Here is a 20,154-nt window from a genome sequence, read left to right as displayed (position 1 = left end):
ATCTTACATTAAATTTTCTTTGCTTTGGTCGAAGACAAACTGTGCTCCAGTAATTAGGGCTTTCCTGACACTGTAACAGTTTCCTTCCTTTCATGTCTGCTGTCGTTTCACCCCCTAAACGCTATTTCCTGACACGGGCTGTTGTTAGACACTAAAATATACTGTCAATCTGTTTTGCCCGAGATCCAGTAACCCAAATTCATTAGGCCGCATGTTCTGCTCCTGTCCCTCCCTACTCAATTTTTGGCCCTCCACACTCTCAACTCTATGTGGACTAATTTATCACTTGAACCAACACAATCACCACCATCTTCAGCGTAATGCCAGTGGAAACCATTACCACAAATGTGTTAAAGAAAGCATCAGCTTTTATTAGCCTCATAGCATGCAGACCAATTCTCATGAAAATACAGGAGATGGATACAGGAGGTGCTGCTCCAGCTTGAGAAAATGTTACATACAATGAACGACCCATTAAGCGTGACCCCAAGTTTGTTAAAGTTTAATTATTATTAATTTGTGGAGTATGTAAAGGGACGTGACCAGGGTGTACCCAGCTGGGATAGACTCCAACCCCACACAACCCAGATCAAGATAAGCGGTTACAGGAAATGGATAGATGGATGGAATATGTAAAGGAACTTCTCGGCTGCCACCTGACTGATGTTCTTCTTCTATTTAACGTATTAGATAATGTTTACAATGAATTTTTGGTTCTTAATTTATTCACTATCTGTGTCTACATGTCTGCTTTTTTTATTTATTTACTTATCCGGTAATTTGCCTAATTAAATTGTTTTTTTGTTTTTTTTCTCAGAGGATGTTGGCAGAGAAGGGGAAAACGGGTGGGGAAAATGTGTCATAATGTTTGTGTAAGTTCAGTATGCGTGCTTTTATAAAAAGCAGTACAAACACATGGTTTTTACAAGGTACAGGGAGGAAGAAGGGCTTTAACATTGGGTGTTTTTATAAATGAAATATGATTTATGTATTTGTTTTGTTTAATATTTTTATTTTATATTTCTCTATTTTCTTTTTTGTAAATATGTATTACTTAGAAATGTATGTTTGGGGAGTATGATTATTAATTGAATAGTGGAGAAGGGGTAGGTTTAAATAAGCATATGCTTCATCCTACTCCTTTTCGGACATGTTGGGTTCACATTATTACTTTTTGTATTGACTGTTGTTATTGTTGTTTTCATTGGATTTGTTTTTTTTCAGTTGTGTTACCCGCACATGTTCGAAATAAACTATCTAAACTAAACTAAACTAAACTAAACTAAACTAAACTAAACTAAACTAAACTAAACTTGTACATGTGAGTATACGATTATCAAAAAAAAAAAAAGAGTTTGTTGATATGTTAAAAGTAATTACCACATTCTTGGGTCAAAAGACAACAAATAACAGGGGCTTGTGTTGTCATGGTCAGCAGATGTAAAAGTTATGTACTGTAAAAGTCTCTCCAGGGAGTAACAGACTGGTGCTGAGATTATGACACATCTTCCTGGACTTTAATAGTGAAACTAAAATTACTCCATGTTTTGAATGTTTCATAGGAACTATACCCAGTAAGTACCCAGTGAAATAAGTGGATATTTCCCGCATTGAAGGGAGAGGAAAAAAAGATTTAAAATGACTTACAAGACTTGATGACGTAGAGGCACTTCATTGCAAAGGTAAATAACTCCATGCCTTACAATTGTTTAAAATATTACGGTAGTATTTTGATTGCCATGATAAACCTGAGGATCATCACATCATCCACCTCTGAACTGTAAGTGTGACCATAGGCACTTGTTCATTTAAATATTTACATAAAACAAATCTCATCTGTTGGAGAAGGGGAAACGTAGTTATTCAAGAAGACATACACGATTTCTCCAGACATACCTGTATGAACATAATCTACAAACTACAGCTAAGTTGACAGAAGGATCTGAGGGGATGTAAATATTTCTGTGACTTCCTGTATATTCTTTAAAGGCTGCTGGAAACTGTCTGTTTAGTTGCAGGTTTTTAATCACTGCAACCCCAGATACTACCACCTTATTTGCTCCACTACAGGTGAACAAGCCCAATTTCCCTTCACCAAGTGATTTCTTATGGTGGGAATTGTTGGGTCTCTGTAAATAATATGCTAAAAACAGTCTAGATCTGCTCTATCATAAGATAATTTCTGTTATGATTTGGTTCTATATAAATTAAATGTAATTATATTGAATAGTCATTTTATGGTTTCAATGCATTCATAATCATACGTTCATTTATAAATTATTCACTGGCACTCTTGACATTATTATAATTATTATTATAACCTTTATTTAACCAGATAAAAACCTACTGAGATCAAGATATTTTTCACAAGGGTGACCTGGCCAAGAAAGGCAGCAGCACACGTCATAGTGATCAAGACAGGCGAACAACAATAACTAACAAGCAGAAAAAAATAAACATAAACATATTAAAATATTAAGATGCGAGAAAATAGGCAAATAAAGTGCAGAAAAGTGTAGGTACAGTAACTATTTAAGAACATAGGCACTGTTCAATAGATTTCCATTGTGAGTTTCTTAAAATAGAGTGTAATGCTTCCAGTGAAACAAGTTGTGACATTTTCAGTTCAGATTGGAGGGTAGTCCAAGCAGAGGAGGCAGAGAAACTGAATGCTTTTCTACCCGTTTCTGTTCAAACGCGAGGAGTTGTTAACATTTCTACAGTGTACAATCCTACAAATGAGGAGGTTCACACAGTGTGACACTTGCTGGTCATTTTCTGTAACTACTTTTGGCTTGCTGACTGTTCTCTGTCACTTTAATCACCGAGATTCAAGTGCTTTCATTTTTACAATAGATATGATGTGTTATGGTCACTCAGGTGCACACAAATAATACAATGCAATACAATAAAATGCTGTTTATCATCCATGCACCTGAACACATTTTTATTGTCATTATACATTAAACAAAATGATGTCTGGCAACTCTTGTAATCTATTTAAATCATCAATTTGAAGAAATGGTGTATCTTATTTGTCTCTGTTTTCTGTTTATGTATATATGTATATGCTGGCATTGTACCGTCTACGGACAAAGAGGTAGAACTTTTATTTTGTAGTGCACACTAGTTGCTAGCAATGCAAACAATACACTGGGTGGTAAATGTGTTTGCTCAGTAAGAACAGAAAACAAGAATTAAAGCTAAATTTGCATTTTTGTTTTTGCCAATAAATAAATAAAAACAAACCAACAACAACAACAAAACTGTTTCTTCATGTGTCAACTGCAGAAACAGGACAAAAAAACTGTTCAAACATACCGTGGTCATTTCAGAAAGGTAAAACAGAAGCTTAAGAACAAAGTCTTCATTGCATGTATGTCATATATTGTTTAATCATACGTTTATTTGAGTTCACATGTACTGAACTTTAAAAAAAATCCTGCTCATAACAGAAAAAGCCTGCAGAGGGAGACACTCTACTTTAGGTGGACAGACACTGAAGAAACGTCTAGTAAAGGAGAGCAGACAGTACATGTGGAAGACATATCGCATCATAATTTATGGTGGGTGTGGAGGGGCAGCAATGTGTGAATAGGAAAAACTAATGTCTATTAGGCAACTCAGATATCTGAAACTGTCAATCACTTGTTGTTTATTTCTATTATTTATTGTTTATCAGCAGAGACAAAGAGGCTTTCATATGTAATCACTGGACATAGGTTACAAAGTCACCCGAATAAAGAATATAAGCTTAATATAATAAACTTATTGTTTTTATTATTAAACTTTTTTTTCTTGGAAAATTTGTAAACTTATTTGTAAACTTATTTGTAAACTTATTTGAAATAATCACATTTGAATTTGATCTATTGCTACCAGTTTCATGAAGTGAACTATTCTTGTTTTTATTTTATTAGTATTTTGGTACGAAAGTTTGGTTTTTTCAGGCATGTTTGTAGTCACTTTGTCTGAAAGAAGCCCATACATTTTATTTCCTTCAGATCTGCAGCTGAGCCTTGGAAAGATTTAACTTTTTAAGATTTAACAACTTGTTTTAAAGCAAAAGCATAACTGTGTGTAAATGACACGTATGGGGAAATAGGATGAAGTATTATAGCTCGTGTTTGGGTCACGGGACTGAAGGACCCCGCGCGTCTCTCTGCGTGCTTGCTGAGCTCGAGGAGGCTGTAAGAGGAGCGCGAGCTGTGATTGTTTTCTACTCATTCATTTCTCGGAGGGGCGGAGTTAGCGGAGCCAGAGAGGGGGTCATAACAAAATGTGTGTCCCCGACTAAAGCAACATTATTTCCGCCCTGGTCCGGTGCTGTCCTGAACATCTCTGCGAGGAGCTTTTTTTTTTAAATGGACTTTCAAACGAGGCTGAGCTGATAGTTGTGACTGACAGTCTGAACCGAAGCAGAGGATGGATGGAAACTTTTCACCGGCTGCTATCTTATCAATAGTCCTGCTGGCCGTCGTGTTGTCATCCTCCACAGCTTCTCTGGAGCCTTTCGACCTTTTATATGACGATGCGGTGCAGGCGTTTTCCGACAGCGACTATCACAGTGTGGTGCGCTACATGGAGGGAGCGCTCAACAGCTACACTGAAGTCCGGCGCACCAAAGTCCGGTGCAGGCTGATGTGCCAAGATCAGCATCCGTTTGATGAGACCTTCTCGGACCTGCGCTTCCCCGACGTGGTCCTTCACAGAGCGGCGTGTATGAACAAATGCATCGAGGAGAAACTTGGCACGCAGTCCATGCATAAGGTCAACGAGGATGTAGTGCAGGACTTCCACAGGAGGATCCCCTACAACTATCTTCAGCTTGCTTATCAGAAGGTAAGGATTGAGGGGGAGGGGGATTGAGGTCTGCATGTGAATCACAGTAAAAACTGGTTCTGCCCTGATCCACGTTACCTACTCCAGACCAGTCTTCAATCAGCTGTTGCTGCTGCCCGGCAACGTGACGCAGAGGGATGAGCGCTGCACAGCACACATGCAGACTGCAGAAAACAACTTTAGTAGTACACACAAAGTTCATGTACTCCTTTGCAATGTACCTGTAGGACTTGCTACAAAAAGATTCTGCAACTATCTTCAGAGTTCCGACTCTGTAGAGCCTAACAGATGTTTTTTAAGCTCCTGATATTTATGGGGTTATGCTTTTTGCAGTAACAAAGATGTTATCAAAGATGCTGGAATCATATTTTCTATGAAGAATACCTGTAAAAAGATGCTGGAATCATATTTTCTATGAAGAATACCTGTAAACACACATAGGAGAAGAATGATTTGGGCAAATAAAAGTGTACGCTACACTTTAAAATACAGAATAAAAAAAAAAAACATGACCACCTGCCATAGAGGCCAATATGCAGAAATGCCATGCTGCTGCACAGAAACCTAAATAATACACGGCTGTCAAGATAGAAAGGTGATGTATTCACTCCTGATGGCAGCCATATACAGCTGTGTGATGTTACATGCACGACATGTGTTACATATATCAAAGACTGCTTTGTTGTTGGTGTTAGACCCACTCACAGGTAGATCAAGGCGGCAGCAGCAGCCCAAATACAGCAGGTTGACTCCACAGATGTCTGTGCACTTGTCTCAGTCCTTTGTTCATAACCACGCTTGGTGTTTCATGGCTCCTTTGTGTGCTGTGTTATTTTTGAAAAAAATGTTTGTGTGTTTTTCTGTTCTCTTCTGTCCGCCAATGTTTTCTTTCTCTTCCCTGCTTCATCCCACAGTGGTAGAAACACACATGCTTAGAGAGTACAGCGTGTAACTTAAGATGTTCTTAAGTGCTATCAGATAAGAAGATTTACTTTACATTACAGCTGCACCTCTAAATCTTTACTCTTTACACATTACAAATCTTGTTTTTTCGCTCTATATTCATACAAATTTCCAGAACAGCATTTCCCATGAGGTCCATCTTTTGGCTGGGATGATGTTGAGCACTGCTAGGCGTGGGAAGACACAGACACATAAAACGGGAGAGCAAGGAACAAAGTGCTCATTCAGACTCTGTGTGACTCTGTGAGCTGTATTTGTCCCCTGGGAGCAAAGTCTGATGTGTCTATTCTGAGAATATTTGCCCATCAGTCTTTATGTTTAGTATTACAAACATATGAACAACACCAATCAGATGGATGTTTTGATTCAGATGTCTCTTTAGAAAGAAGGACACCCCATCCTTCCTTCTTAGGCTTTGATTCATTCAGTAGTATTGCTGCAGGGTTTTGTTAACATGTATTGTGTGGAAGACAAAGTGTAAACAGGAACTTCCTGAGTCTCCCAACTTTCTTTTATGTTTTTTTTTTATAAATATATTTCAAGAAGCAGGCACACAACATGTGGAAGTGCGACGATGATTCTTGTCACTCTGCATCCGTCATACAAAGGTTAACCTGAGGACACATTACATTACATTGCATTTAGCAGACGCTTTTATCCAAAGCGACTAACAGAGGAGGACATAAGCTGAGAAAGGTGTAAAGGAGCACAGAGTAGTTGTTAGTTTAGTTAGTTTTGTTAGGCAGGGAAACATTCTCAAAACAGAAAGGTTTTTACAAGTTTTTTAAAGGTCGAAAGGGATGTTGCTGTTCTAGTAGCCGTTGGTAGGTCATTCCACCATTTGGGGACGACCACAGAGAAGAGTTTAGAGTGACCTCGCTTTGCGAGAGGCGAGGGTACAACTAGACGGTTTGTATGAGCGGAGCGTAGCGCCCTGGTCGGGACGTGAGCCTTTAGAAAGACGCTGAGATAGGCAGGGGCAGATCCTGAGGTGGTTTTGTAGGCTAGTGTCAGAGCTTAGTGTTTAATTCTGGCAGCTACAGGCAGCCAGTGCAGGTCGCTGAAGAGTGGGGTGACATGTGACCTTTTAGGTTGATTGAAAACCAGTCGCGCTGCAGCATTCTGGACCATTTGCAATGGTTTAATCGTGCAAGCAGGTAGGCCAGCCAAGAGCGAGTTGTAATAATCGAGGCGTGAGGTGACTGTAGCCTGTATCAGGAGCTGAGCGGCATATTGGGTCAGGTACGGTCTGATTTTTCTAATATTGTACAATGCATAGCGAGATGACCTCGCTACGGAGGAAATGTGCTCAGAGAGAGAAAGACGATCATCTAGTACGACACCCAGGTTTTTAGCAGCATGGTTAGGGGTGCAGATTTTTGCAGTTTCATTTGCTTGAAGTGTAACTATGGTACATGTTAATATTTACAACGAATTAACTCTGTGTTTGATTTTTATTTTCATGTTGGCGGCATTTTAACCTAGTTGGAGCTTAGTCAGGAAGCTGGCACTATCTCCTCACATGAACCTGAGACCCAGTCGACTTCCACCCCTGCTTACTGCAGACCAGCTCAAAAAATGCCATGCTGATGACACACAGCTTCCATTGCTCAGAAGTGGTGGGATGTTAATCGGCCCTGTCACTGTCTGCGGGGAAAATGGTTTCTTTTCTGAATCAGCAGAGAAAAACTGAAGAGCTGATGTGATCCTCTCATAAAAGTGCACACTCTTGTCTAGACATGAGCATAGACACAGCTTTATACACAGATCCTCACCCAGCTGTAAAAATACTACTAATCTTTTGTGAAAAGAATTATGATTTCTCAAACATCTGTTTGGGGGAAAAAAGCGGAACATTATGTTTTTTTTTCTCCTACAACAAAGACGAAACTGAAGCTCTCATGAATGTTTGAGCAGATCTTTATTTTGCCTCCCCGTGTCGCTCCGTGTCTCCTAGCGTTTTGACGTCTTTATGAACTGAGTACATGGCAGCACATCAAGGCTGAGAGCTCTGAGCTTACCGCAGGTAAGGAGAGGCCGAGCCGGAGCCTTCCTATTGGCCCGGCCGAGCAGAGCACATCAGACCAGCGAGTGTGTACATATGCACATTAGTATCTGAATCTTATGTGTGTATATGTGTGCAGGCACCCTCACATGTGTTAGTATGGGGCTACTTGGTGGTGTTTGTGAAAATAAACAACATTCCTGCAGTATTTAACATTCCAGCGTCACACACCCTCCTCCTGACAGCCTCTGGCATAATGCTGCCATTGGGCCTTTTAGAAGAGGCTCCACAGTCACCAACTGTTCTCCTCACTCAGGCCGTATGTCCCCAGCTCGCCCATCGTTTAGCCTGGCAAATATTTTATTTTCCTGTTGTGGTCTGTTTGCTTTTCTAAAAAAAGAGAGACACGCCACCTTCTGCAGGTATTAAAGGGAGACTTCTGTAGCTGCCACTGGGCTGGCCTCCAGTGATCCGCTGGCCACAGCTCTAGCTATACAGTGATGATCAAAGGCCCTGAACTGCCCTCAGGGGGCAAGAAGAGATTGTATCTCCAGCCACTGAATTAATGTGATCGGTCTCACAGTGCTGCGATTCCAAGAAGTGATTGTGAAAGTAGTAGTAGAATTTATCAGTGTTTATAATAATTCTGAAACACTGAATGAAAATCAGATAAAAAATCTAATACAGGTATTAGTTACAAACACATTTATTTTACTAGAATGAACTCTTGCATATTTTCCCTTTTTTTGTTTTTTCGCTGTCTGTTACACATATTTTCTATTGCAAGAGCACATTTTAGGTGCCTGTGGACAAATCTGTTCATATTCACAAAATCCCTTTCCTTGAAAATGATTCAAAAATAACAAAGGAAGGCAACGCATATACATGAGCTCATCAGTACCATGACCCACTAGTAGGTTACAAATTCCTACTGTGCAGCCAAACAATCTTCGGTTTGAATATTTAACATTGTATAGTTTTAATGAAGAGTTGGAAAAAACACAGAAAACACAGGAAGCACATGCTACTTTCCTGTAAAACAATCGTATAATCTTTTTAAATCACAAGGTGAGGCCAATGAACACTGTGTCATCTCTTCTAGTCCAAACTCCCCAACTTCACTCTCTTGGCCAAAATGAATTTCTTGCCTTGGGTATGTGAAATATTATGCGCAAATAAAGATCCATTAGTAATACCTGTGGAAAAATGTGTCCTCTGCACATGACCCATCCAAATATTTCGAAGTGTTATGGTTTCGCAATGGTCCAACACAATCCACTAATACCACATGGCTCTCCTGTTGAGGGTATGGAATGCAGCAGGGCTGGAGGGATACTTTGATTTGGTTTGCCAGTAATCAGGTAAACATGGCAACTGTGGCAACTCTTTAAACACAGGCAGAAGAAGTGTTTGAGGATCAGCTAAGGTTTTTCTAATGCCTAACTGTCCTGTCCACTTGCTTTCATGGGCTGCAGACAAGACGTGCTGGAGGTATGCTGAGGGGACAACTTTCTGCACACGATTCCAATCAGAAATCAGTGGTGACTTATCTGGGATGTAACAAGAAGTCATCTAACGTGTGCTCATCTTACAATACATTACTACTCATATAACCGGGCCGTAATAAGTTTGCTTGACAGCTTGCTTTACAAGGCTGCCAACATATATAACCATGATGATCCATGATGACCCTGTTGAAGTGATCATCCTGTGTGCCCAGTTAAATCCCAGCTCTGGGGACATTTAGAGTCATCACTGTTGGGATTTACAAACTCACACATGACATTTTCTTCTAACTGCACTGACATAATAGTGAAGAAGGCAACTTTCCCATGAGCTGATTAAGTTAATTTGTCTTGGGAATTGGGGCACATATCTCAATAACCGTCCCTCCATCATTTTGTTTTGAGAACTTCCCCCATCCGTGTCTCTCAGCATGATATTAAAAGGTGACAGTGGGTCATAGCAGTCTCTGAAGCCCGCTGATGTTTTGAGCCTCCTCTGGAATTTTCTCTTTAAAGTCTAATGCATTCATGATTCAACTGTGAACACGACAGTTTGATTACAGCACAGCAGCAGGAAGCTCGTGGCTCGAGTACAGTCCTCCTTCAATGAAATCTGCTGCCTTTCGTTGTTTTTAGGGTTAAGGTGTTTGTATGAATGGTATGAAGGGCTGCTAATAATCACTTTGTGAATGCTTGGGTGCATTCATTCCCTTTTCACCTTATTGAAAGAAATTGACAGAATGAAGCTGCAGCATATATGTCTTCATTTCAGCTTTTGGGCTCCCACATCAGCTTGAACCCCAGTGAGGAATGTGGGACGCATTGAACATCTGAGTGGAAAAATGAGAATTTTGGATAGAAGCGTTTGTGTGTTAGATGGGAATCACAGATGATGTTTTTGTCATCTGCAGATGATAATAGAGAGATTAAAGAGTTTAGACAGAGTGAGAGTGAGCTTGGACTGGTTTAATCATGCAGTAACGCTGCCATTTGCTCAGAGGCAGGCAGGTTGTTTGTAGCCAAGTCAGATTTCTGTGTTTGATGTATCCACAGGGTCGTTCTGCGGTTATCTTTTTTGCAAAGTGACTTGGAGCCTGACACAAATCAGCTCTCCAACTGGCTCTTGTTGTGTCTATGCTCGCCTGAAGGAAATGAAAACTGGAAGATTGCCCATTTAGAGTTTGAGTTGCTCTGTGTAAAGCAGCAAAAACCGATAATATACTGTAACAGATTTTAGTATTTTCAAGTCAGTAAGTGGTTCAGTTCTGTACTTTAAAGGAATACTTAAATATTTTCGCACCTGAGTATTCACTGGCAATTGTGACGACAAGACTCCACGAAGAAGCCTAGTTCTAAGAGGAACCCTAATAACTCTCCATTAACTCACGACATATTGTTTTTATACTGATTATCTAGCCTTAAAGCTGCTGGCAGTTGGATTGTGTTACATTTGGACAGATCCAGGCTAGCTGTTTCCCTCTGTTTCCAGTCTTTATGCTAAGCTAAGCTAACTTGCTGACTGACAGACCTGATCATGGTGTCAAGCTAAACATCAAACTCTAACTAAAGATAGCAAGTACAAGTATACTAGATCAGCAAACTAATCCTTTAATGTACTGATTGATTGTCCTAAACTTTCTACAAAACAAAGGTAGCATATCTTACACCACTTGATAAACTGCTGGTGACACATTTCAGTGATGCTGACTTTTTGTGACATAATACAGAAAACTCAACCCTGAAGTGAAGGAACAGATGCACAAGAAGGCAGAACTGAAAAATCTGTTTTTATTTCACTTGTCTGTCATTGAAATGATGGCATTAAGCATGTTTTCATAGGTGTACATCTTCTTGTACTTCCTGGGCAGTAAAATATTAAGACCAATCATAATGGAAAAAGGATTGTAAACAGATACTTACATAAATGTAAATAACCACCTTAGTAATAATCACCTTCTTTGCACAGTGCCATCATGCTGCTCTTCTGGCCCTCCTAACCTAACGTTGAGTGCTGTGCTTTGCCCAGACAGCCAGACATTGTGGCACTTGGCTGTGCCAAAGGCCTTCTGCATGACTGGATTTGAGCGGATAACGGACCACAGGAATGTGGGGGCATGCTGTGGCGTGAAACACCAATATTGTTCTCACCCTAATTAACAATTAAACGGCTGCTGGAGAGAAGGAGGCAGGAGGCTGGTTAAGTATCATGGCTCAAAATGCTGCAGTGGTTTGAGCCCTGGGATGAGACGGCAGCAGGTTGTGGAAAGGAGTTGGATTTGGCTTGGAGGTGACTTTGTCGAACGCTGGCATCTGCAAATGTGTAGCTGAGTCCAAACAAAACAGCAAACCATCCAGAAGCAGGAGCTGACTGCAATCAGGGACATTTTTGAATCAAGCTCCAAACCTTCACTCCTGATTAATTGAAATATTTATCACAGTGTTTGACCACGTTCTGTTCTCAATTTATGGAAGATCCCAATCCCTCTAGTCATAAAAGGGATGATTTGGACCAATATTCAATGCCTAGATCCAACCAGCTTGAGAACACCATTAGAAACACGTATATATGTATATGGATTTCTCTATTTCTGTAACTCAAGCTGGCAGCAAGGAAAGTTATTGCTACCATAGAATCATTGTATGTGCATATTATTCTTTGTATTTGGTGATTATCAGTCTGGCCAAAGACTCCCCGTGTGTCTGAATGGAGAAATCAGGGCTGGGATGGAAAAAACAGTGTTTGCCAAGCATCTGTTCAGCTTCACTGGTGACTTGGATGTGTTGGCTGCTGCAGGGGTGCAGGCAGAAAAAAACACTTCTGTCTGTCATATTATCTTTTACGCAACAACAGACAGAATCACTTTTTGTTTTCCATCAAACTGTGGTCAAGTGTGATACCCACAATACACACACGTGTTTGCACAAATTTTTTTCTTGAATGTGCTGAGCTTTCCGAGAACTTTGGACAGTTTTGGAGGATTTGCTGCTTCAGATGGAACATCTATAGACAGTGTGCTGTAAATCCTGTGGTGGTTGCAACAGAGAGGAGGAACCTTTTTTTTTTAGATTTATGGGTGATGCTGGAAAGAAAGAACATGGATTGATCTCTGATCTTTGCTTATTCATACACTCATGGGTGTTGCATGTACTATGAACATAGCTGTTAAAATAGGGGAGATTGAAAGGGCCAGTGCAGACTGACTAGTTGTGGTGTTAATTTTCTTTATTCACATGAAACCAGTAGCCAGTTCAAGAGCTATTCTGTCTTCTGTCTGCGCTGTGATCAAACACATATTTGGCTTTCACCGAAGTGTTGGCACAGATTTAAGCCAACCTTTTAGTCTACAGTAAGTAAAGTGTTCTTCAGGTTTTCTTAGGTATCCTATATCCACCTCACAGCTTGTTCTGCACAACCCTGAGCTATAAATTGTGCTCATGTCTCAAGTTGCTTCTGTCCTTCAGCAGATCATTTCATACAGTGAGAGAGCTGTGGGATTCGGGGTGGAAACCACATAGTGGGTAGAGGTACTGGAAGACAAATCCGTTGTGCAAAACAGTGGAAAATGAATTCGTTTTTTTAGGGTATTAAAGTACAAAAGGGTTGTAACTGTTTGTCTTTCAATGGCTTAAATGTACACAGTATAGTTTTAATAAATATTTATTCCATGGTGCCCAGTCATGTATTGAAATGAGAGCTCCTCTTGTAAATTGCTAAGATTTCATTAAGTCTTCTTTGGCAAGAGGTTTGTGGTATTTGGTATGTGGCTGCTGTCATGTGGTCTCAGTAGCAGGAAGCCTATTCAGAGCCACAGCAGGCTCACATGTCTCCTGTGTCCATTTTTCCACTGGCTTACTCATGTGATCATATGCATTTCCACTGTGCCCTCACAGCAGGGGGAACTGATATTGTTTTTGATATCATGGGCCAAAGCAGTAACAGTCTCCACCCTCAACTGAGCTGTGACATTGGCTGGATCAACATGAACTTGGATTCTGCAGGATAGAAGCAGTATCGATGTTTTGGGGTCAAGTGAGGCTCAGGTGTTAATGTTGTCTATGGTAACATGACACAAAGTAAACTAAAGTGAATCAAATTTACATCTTCTTCAGAAAAAGAATGTTAGTAATCAAATCATGGATCCTCCTGGTTTCCTCAGAAGTGAGAATCATTCATATTTTGAGGACAGTTCGCCTTTTTGACCCCACAGCTGTTTCCTGAAAAAAAAAAATCCATTAACAGTGTTGATTGTTTATCCAGGCCCAGTCTGCTGTCATCAGCCTCCAGGGCAATGGTCCCATGGTGTCTTCGTAGTAAATGTGTGCTTATATGGTACTGTTTATGTGTATGATAAACTAAGATTTGTATATTTCAACATAAGAAAATGTTAAATGCCGAAAGGTCAATAAGATCAGGCCTGGGATATACTTCAACTAGGCTTTGCATGTCTTGTGTACAATAAATGTTTCACTGCCAATGTCTTTATTTCACACCATGAAAAGACAACATCACAGCTCTCTAAATCCACTCTGTTACACATCAATAAGTTAAATTTGACAGCTGGCATTAAGAAAAGGACTATGCACACACCCCGTCCTGCTCCGTCTCCCCCTGATTGCCAAAGAATAATTCATCTTAGCAGTGCATTACATAAGTATTTCCAACTATTATCCCCTGTCGCTCTATGACCTGCTTATCTTTGTCGTTAGATCTCAGCACCTCTCCCCATAAAGGGTTATCCCCTGCAGGGAAACAGGTAGTATTACTCGTACTCAGAGGACAGGAGAAAGTAGTTTTCATGATCCCATGTTGACCTGACCCCTGACCTCGCAGCGTCTCCACATCTGGTTCAGATCTTACTGAATTGCAGCTAATAACAGTGCTAAACAGTGTTAGGCACAAGGAGCCACAGACAGGCCTTCATCAAAGTAGTGCGACAGGGGAAAGTGAAGTTTAGGTTGTGCTTATGTCATTTCTAGCCAATTAGAGGTCCCTCTCAGTGGTTCAGGTAATGAGACAATGAATTACTTATCTAAACACAAGAGCCAACCTGCCTACAGATTGATTTACCGTGGTGCTTAAATGCGCTGCTGTTTGTAAAATAAATCCCCAATAAATCCTAAAAGTAGTTTTGGACTCTCAAAATGTGGATGGGTGAAATCTCATGACTTCCAGAGATCACAGAGTGGGCATGTGTCGATCTTCCCTCACAAACATCCAGAGCCAAATGTCCTTAAAGAACCCTTTGTTTGTAAATTCAAGCAGCAGGAGTATATTATCTGCAAAAAGTTGAAACATTCTTTATCATTCTTCTACAGCATGCTTTAAACATGAGCTGAACTGACTAATGAGGCCAAAAATGAGACAGGAGAAGTTACTCAGGACTGAAAATCTTTGGCAGCTCTCCGGCATGGAAAATAAAACAGTTGAACATTTGTCTAATAGAGTTACTACCCTGCTTAAAGCAGGGCTGTCACAAATGAATATCTTGGCAAATCTGTACTTCTGATTACCCTAGAAATTATCTAATCTGCCAGCTTAAGCTTGCAATAATCCACTTTGGGGGGTAGTGTAAACAAGCTGTGAACCAGCGGTTACAGAACCATGTTATCATTCATTCTGAGTCATGTTTCTGTCGGCCTGGTCCAGTAATTACTCTCCTCTGTTTTTGTCTTCACCAACTTCTAAAAGAAATATCTGACTCTTTAGCCACTAAATCACTGGTACTCAATTCAAGTTTATACCAATTCACAAATGTTCAGTAATGCCCTTTGGCTCTTACTTGGGAAGTTACATTATTATTGCCTCTTGGCAAAGATGAGTGAGGACAGCAAATGTTGAAAGGTTGACAATGAAAACTGGCAATTCAATGAATAAAGTTAAGATGACTTTGCCTTAATTTGACCACATCGTACCAGTTAAAGCACTGTTTGTTTGTTTTTTGTTTTGTTTTTTTGCTAATATCAGGCGCCATCACAAGTTACAACATGCTAGCTTCAGTGCAGCATTCCTGATAGCACTGCAAGAAAAAAGATTACAGCTTTGAAGTTGTCTTTTTCTTGAAAAGTGGCCCCAAAGCAGCAATAAGTTGAGTACCCCTACGCTAAATGCTCCACCATGTTCACCAACTAGTCTCTAACTTTGTCTGTCTGCTGTTAAGCGCTGTACAGGTCAGGGTAACGTCAACTTTTTCACTAAAAACAGATGCATGCTGCTGCCAAAAACGATGCTATGAGAGCGGCGAGAGCGAACCAAAGCAGAGCAAAGTTGCAAAATAAACCAAAATAATGAGCTCAAAGTTGCTATGAATCTACAGCCATTATCACCTGCTGGTTCTTAGTGGACTTGTCACGACAGATGACCAATTTCACATCTGAGAAGTCATGTGTTGTCCAAATTTTAATTAGGATTAAATTGTAACTGTAAACCTGCTCACAAACATTAAACTAACTTCAGAACGGCTGCAGAAAACATCATGCTAACAAATGCATTCAAAGTAACATAGTGTACATACAGAGTTGACCTCATAGTATTGGTGTGTTAGTTTGTGCAGTGTGTCCTGCCCAGTATTGCAAAAGTTATTCACAGCACAGTTTTAAGAATGCTATGTGTATTTCAAAGTATTTGTGACGATTCAATGCCAAACGACTGCTGTGGTTAAGTACATAGAGGAAAAACAAGCCTGTGACACAATTGCAGCATAAACAAACAAATAATGGTTTTATGGAATAATAATGATTTTGTCTTTGTTTTGTGATTATCCAAAAATATATATTTATTATCACAGACATGCATGCTGCACTGTTTACTCTAACTTTCTGTTTATTCACTCTGTAAGTATTTATTAAAATAACAATGTCACAATAAAACATTCAGGATGATGTAAGTAATTTACTTATAAAGGCCCATCCTCAACTATAACTATAACCTGATGAAATCCCTGTGGACTGCCGTCAGCTAACACCTCATATCATGTTTATTTTATAGCTTACAGCTGGCTTCTTCTGCTTGACTGTAGTGTTTATATTTAGCTCTGTTTGCCAACTGTGTAATGTGTCAGTAAAGTGTAGATTTGGAAGTTCATTTTGTGTAAAGCATTCAGAGGATTGTGATGTCACCCAGTGGGAGAGTCCCCGCAAAGAATGTAAACTTTTGGTTGTGATTTTGAGAGAAAACAACCTCAGCGCTGCCACTTCAAGACGATGTATTACCCTGTGGCCACATGCACTCAATGAAGGAGGAAAGCATCAGTCTTCTTGAATGTCTACATGAAGAAGTAATCATTTAACTTGTGAAGACAGAGGAATACAGGAAAATAAACGCTTCCTCTCGGTGTAATCACAGTCATTATGACACAGCCAAGGCCCGAGATCCGTTCACTTCTGGAGAAAAGACACTTCCAGAAAGTTCACAGGCTGTTTGGTATTCATGCCGAGAGTATCCAGTGTCATCCTTAATATGTCTGCTTTGTATAATGGTGTGGCACATTTACAATCATTTATTGTTTTGTCCTTGAAGCTCTTTTGTTGTTCCATCTCTGGTTCCTGTTTGCTAGAGCCCGAGTTTTGTTGTTGTAGATATGGAGAATATTAGTGTTCATCAAAGAGGCCCTCAGAAAGAAAGGGGAAATGTACTTCCCACTGATATGAACAGTTTTTGGTGCTTATTGCCTGCATGTTAGTCCTACATTCCTTAAAGTTTTAGCAAATATAATATTCGTCCATCTCAGCAATTGTTGTTGCACTGGTTTCATGTGTTATGAGATATGTAGCTAAAGGTGGGATACGAGTATTAATTATAGAAATCTCTCTTTGGCTCCTATAATGTGAGGAGAATCAAACTGGAGAAACACTAAAAATATGTAGCTGCTCTCTATTTTGATTTTAATATAGATGTGATTTAATCAAGGGCAGCTGTGTCTTTCCTTTTGGAGGAAAATTAACCTCTTTTTTTTCTGCTGTGACAGCTCTGGTTCATAGGAATTTAATAGAAATCGGATTATCCTCTTTTATTGTTGTCTGGTATGATAAGATTACCACATGGCCGGTAAAATTGACTTTGCAGTCCTCTTAATTTAGCAGCAAACTATAGTGGATTCTTTAGGCCCAGCTCAGAGGTATTTACAGAATGTGAGTCCACTGAAAGACACTGGGTATCCTTGACTGTCCTGACCTGTACAAAGAGTTTTGTCTCCAGCCATCAGGCCTCTACTGTGAGTGCTAGGAGGACAAAACACAGCAGGCTGAAACAGGTTGCTTTTGTCTCCTTGGCCATCAATAATGCTCAGCATGAAAAAGCGTATTGCTCATTGCCTCCTTTTGTGAATTTCCCACTTGCACAAGTATTTGCATGTCCCTCGCATTTAATCTTATCTGCTGATCTTTGACTCTTCCTGCCTTACACTTTTGTGTAGATGTTTGTTTAACCTCTCCCATGCTGGTTGGGGTGGTGTTAAATCTGGCAGTACATCGCTTCACATGAGACAATTAAAACATGATCAGACGTGAGTTCATTTGAGGCAATGTTTACGCTCAGAGGTAGGGGATACTGTGTTTACTGTCTCTAAGTTACAAGAATAGCTTGTAATCACAGTGAATAAACAGTTGATACCAAAGTATACTGACTCAATTATAAAACTTGTTCTATTTGACAGGATAACTGTTATCTTGTTATAACAATTACACCATTGCATTCAGAACCGATGATGACATTTTAATCTTTAATGCTGCTGGCAACATCCCCCACTGTGTCTTCGTCCTAAAAGATTGCACTATTGAGTAATAGTGTGGTTGAATGGTGCAGCGGATAGCATTGTGGAGGCCATGCGCTGCTCCTCTGTTGTACAGTACACAAGCAGCTTCATGACTGTATCACCTCCATGTGAGAACACATGTACAGCAAACTTACCAGTTGTGTAATAAGTCTCTCGACATCTGGATGATTCCTCAGAGCTCATAAATTTAACCAGACAATGAAACATAAATACCAAAACAGCTTCCTCTTTTCAGTACAGACCGTTGAAATGTTGAGCTTTCTCGGAGGAACGTACAGTTTTCCGTGGAAGTGTTACAGGGCTGACGTACCAGATATTTCCTTTCATGTTGTTTTACCAGTAAACCTCAACTTCTTGTAAAGTGAGACCCAAATGTTTGCTTTTAATGGTATAAATAAGGCTTTGCATGGCAGTAAAAGTGGTTTCCGTTAATTATAGGTGCTAAGGTCTAACAATATCTCTCGCGTTTATGGCATATATTTGCGAGAGTGTGATGTTTTGAGTTCCTTGGCAGAGCTGAAATAAATCATAAACTGTGTACTGTAATTAAGTGAATTCGTTACTTTGACTGTGGTTCACACAAACCGAACCACAACTCATTATGATGTTGAAAGTGCAACAGTGTCATGAAGGAACATGTCCGCCATTGTTTTGTTACTTCTTCCCCACAGAAGAAGGCTACTTATTAATTAAACCTAGGGTGGGAGCTCACCTTGTGGGCTCGTTTCTAAGCAGCAGCAGGGATACAAACAGAGCCAATTAGAGACTTGCTGCTTTGTGGTTTGGTGGCCAACAGCATCTCTTCATCAAAGAGGAATTTTTACATCGTTTGGGCAAAAAGTGGAATCTCGAAGACTGTGTCATACTGAGGAAATGAGTGGTTAATTCCCCAAGCGAGTCTGTAATATGGACTCAGATTGGGAGTAAAGAGAGCAATATGACTTTCTGTACAGTAGAGCCATTGTAGCACTGTACAGAAATTGCTTCATGACATCATGTAGATGTTGGACAGTTAACAGCTATTCTTTGTTATACACTGAGTGGGGAAAGTCCTGCTACAAGTTATTAGAATTTCATAGTGTAGTTTTTCTGAAGTCTTATTGGTTTTACTACTTGACAGCCTTTAATATACATCAGGCTACAGCTGGTGCTAGTTTGGCTAACTGTCATGAAAAACAAATAATCTTCATCGACGGATCTTTTCAAATTGTTCTACTTTTTTAAAAGACATTGTGTTTTCTGGTGTAGTGGGGCACTGGTGTGCAGAAAATTGTGAGGCATTTACAGTGAAGCTATTTAGGCAGGGTTAGGGTTAGGGTGAGCATCTCACTGGAATGGGACTCTAGAGGAAACTTGATCATGTTTTCTCCACTGGAAGGACTCTGGAGACGAGACTTTGTTGTGTTTGTCCACTGGGAAAGCACCCTAGTGGGCACTTCATTATGTTTTGTCCACTGGAATGGGACTCTAGATGGGAATTTATTGTGTTTTTTCCACTGGAATGGGACCCTAAAGGATATTTTATTGTTTTCTCCAATAGGAGGGCATCCTAGACTGCACTTTCCAGGCATCCAAAAGGGCACCTTTGCTGTTTTTTCTTATTCTTTTTTTAGTCTACCACTGCTGATGATGCTCTCTGTATGAAGCAGTCCCTTCCATCCTCTCCACCTCCTCACACTTTAAGTCTTGTGTGGGCCTGTGCTCATAGTAGCTCCATCACAGCCAACAATAACACAGTCCTTTATGTCCTCTTACTTGCTAGCTGCCGTGTGGTTTCTAGTAATGTGTAGGCATGTCATACATACAGCGAGGCCTCCGTGTTTCATGTTTTCCATGAGCTACTTTGCGTCTGCTGCGCAGCCTGGGTTGTGGTTTATGGCCGAGTCATTGAGGCTTTATTGCACCGTCAGCCTGGAGGAGGCTCCAGCTCGGACTACATGTGTGGTGTTAGAGGCATAGCTTTGCCTCAGACATCGTATTGTTGCCAGGGCAGGATGAGCTCATGTGAATGAATTAGTGGTGCTACAATAGAATGAATTGAAATGTGGAATTAATGATGCATGTCGTG

General features: G+C 40.2%; 1 protein-coding gene across 1 annotated transcript in view; it reads left to right on the top strand.

The window, feature by feature from the left end:
* The first annotated feature begins 4,107 nt into the window (after positions 1-4,107).
* p3h2 (prolyl 3-hydroxylase 2) overlaps positions 4,108-20,154 on the top strand; it is a 67,981-nt gene continuing 51,934 nt past the window's right edge. The window contains exon 1 of the mRNA XM_010732452.3: positions 4,108-4,842. Coding sequence (XP_010730754.3) covers positions 4,426-4,842 — 417 coding nt within the window. The 5' untranslated portion in view covers positions 4,108-4,425. The remainder of the gene's footprint in view (positions 4,843-20,154) is intronic.

The sequence above is a fragment of the Larimichthys crocea genome, chromosome XVII, assembly GCF_000972845.2.
Source record: "Larimichthys crocea isolate SSNF chromosome XVII, L_crocea_2.0, whole genome shotgun sequence".
NCBI lineage: Eukaryota > Metazoa > Chordata > Actinopteri > Sciaenidae > Larimichthys > Larimichthys crocea.
Note: the sequence above shows the minus strand (reverse complement) of the source record. Positions and strands in the feature narration are given on the sequence as shown.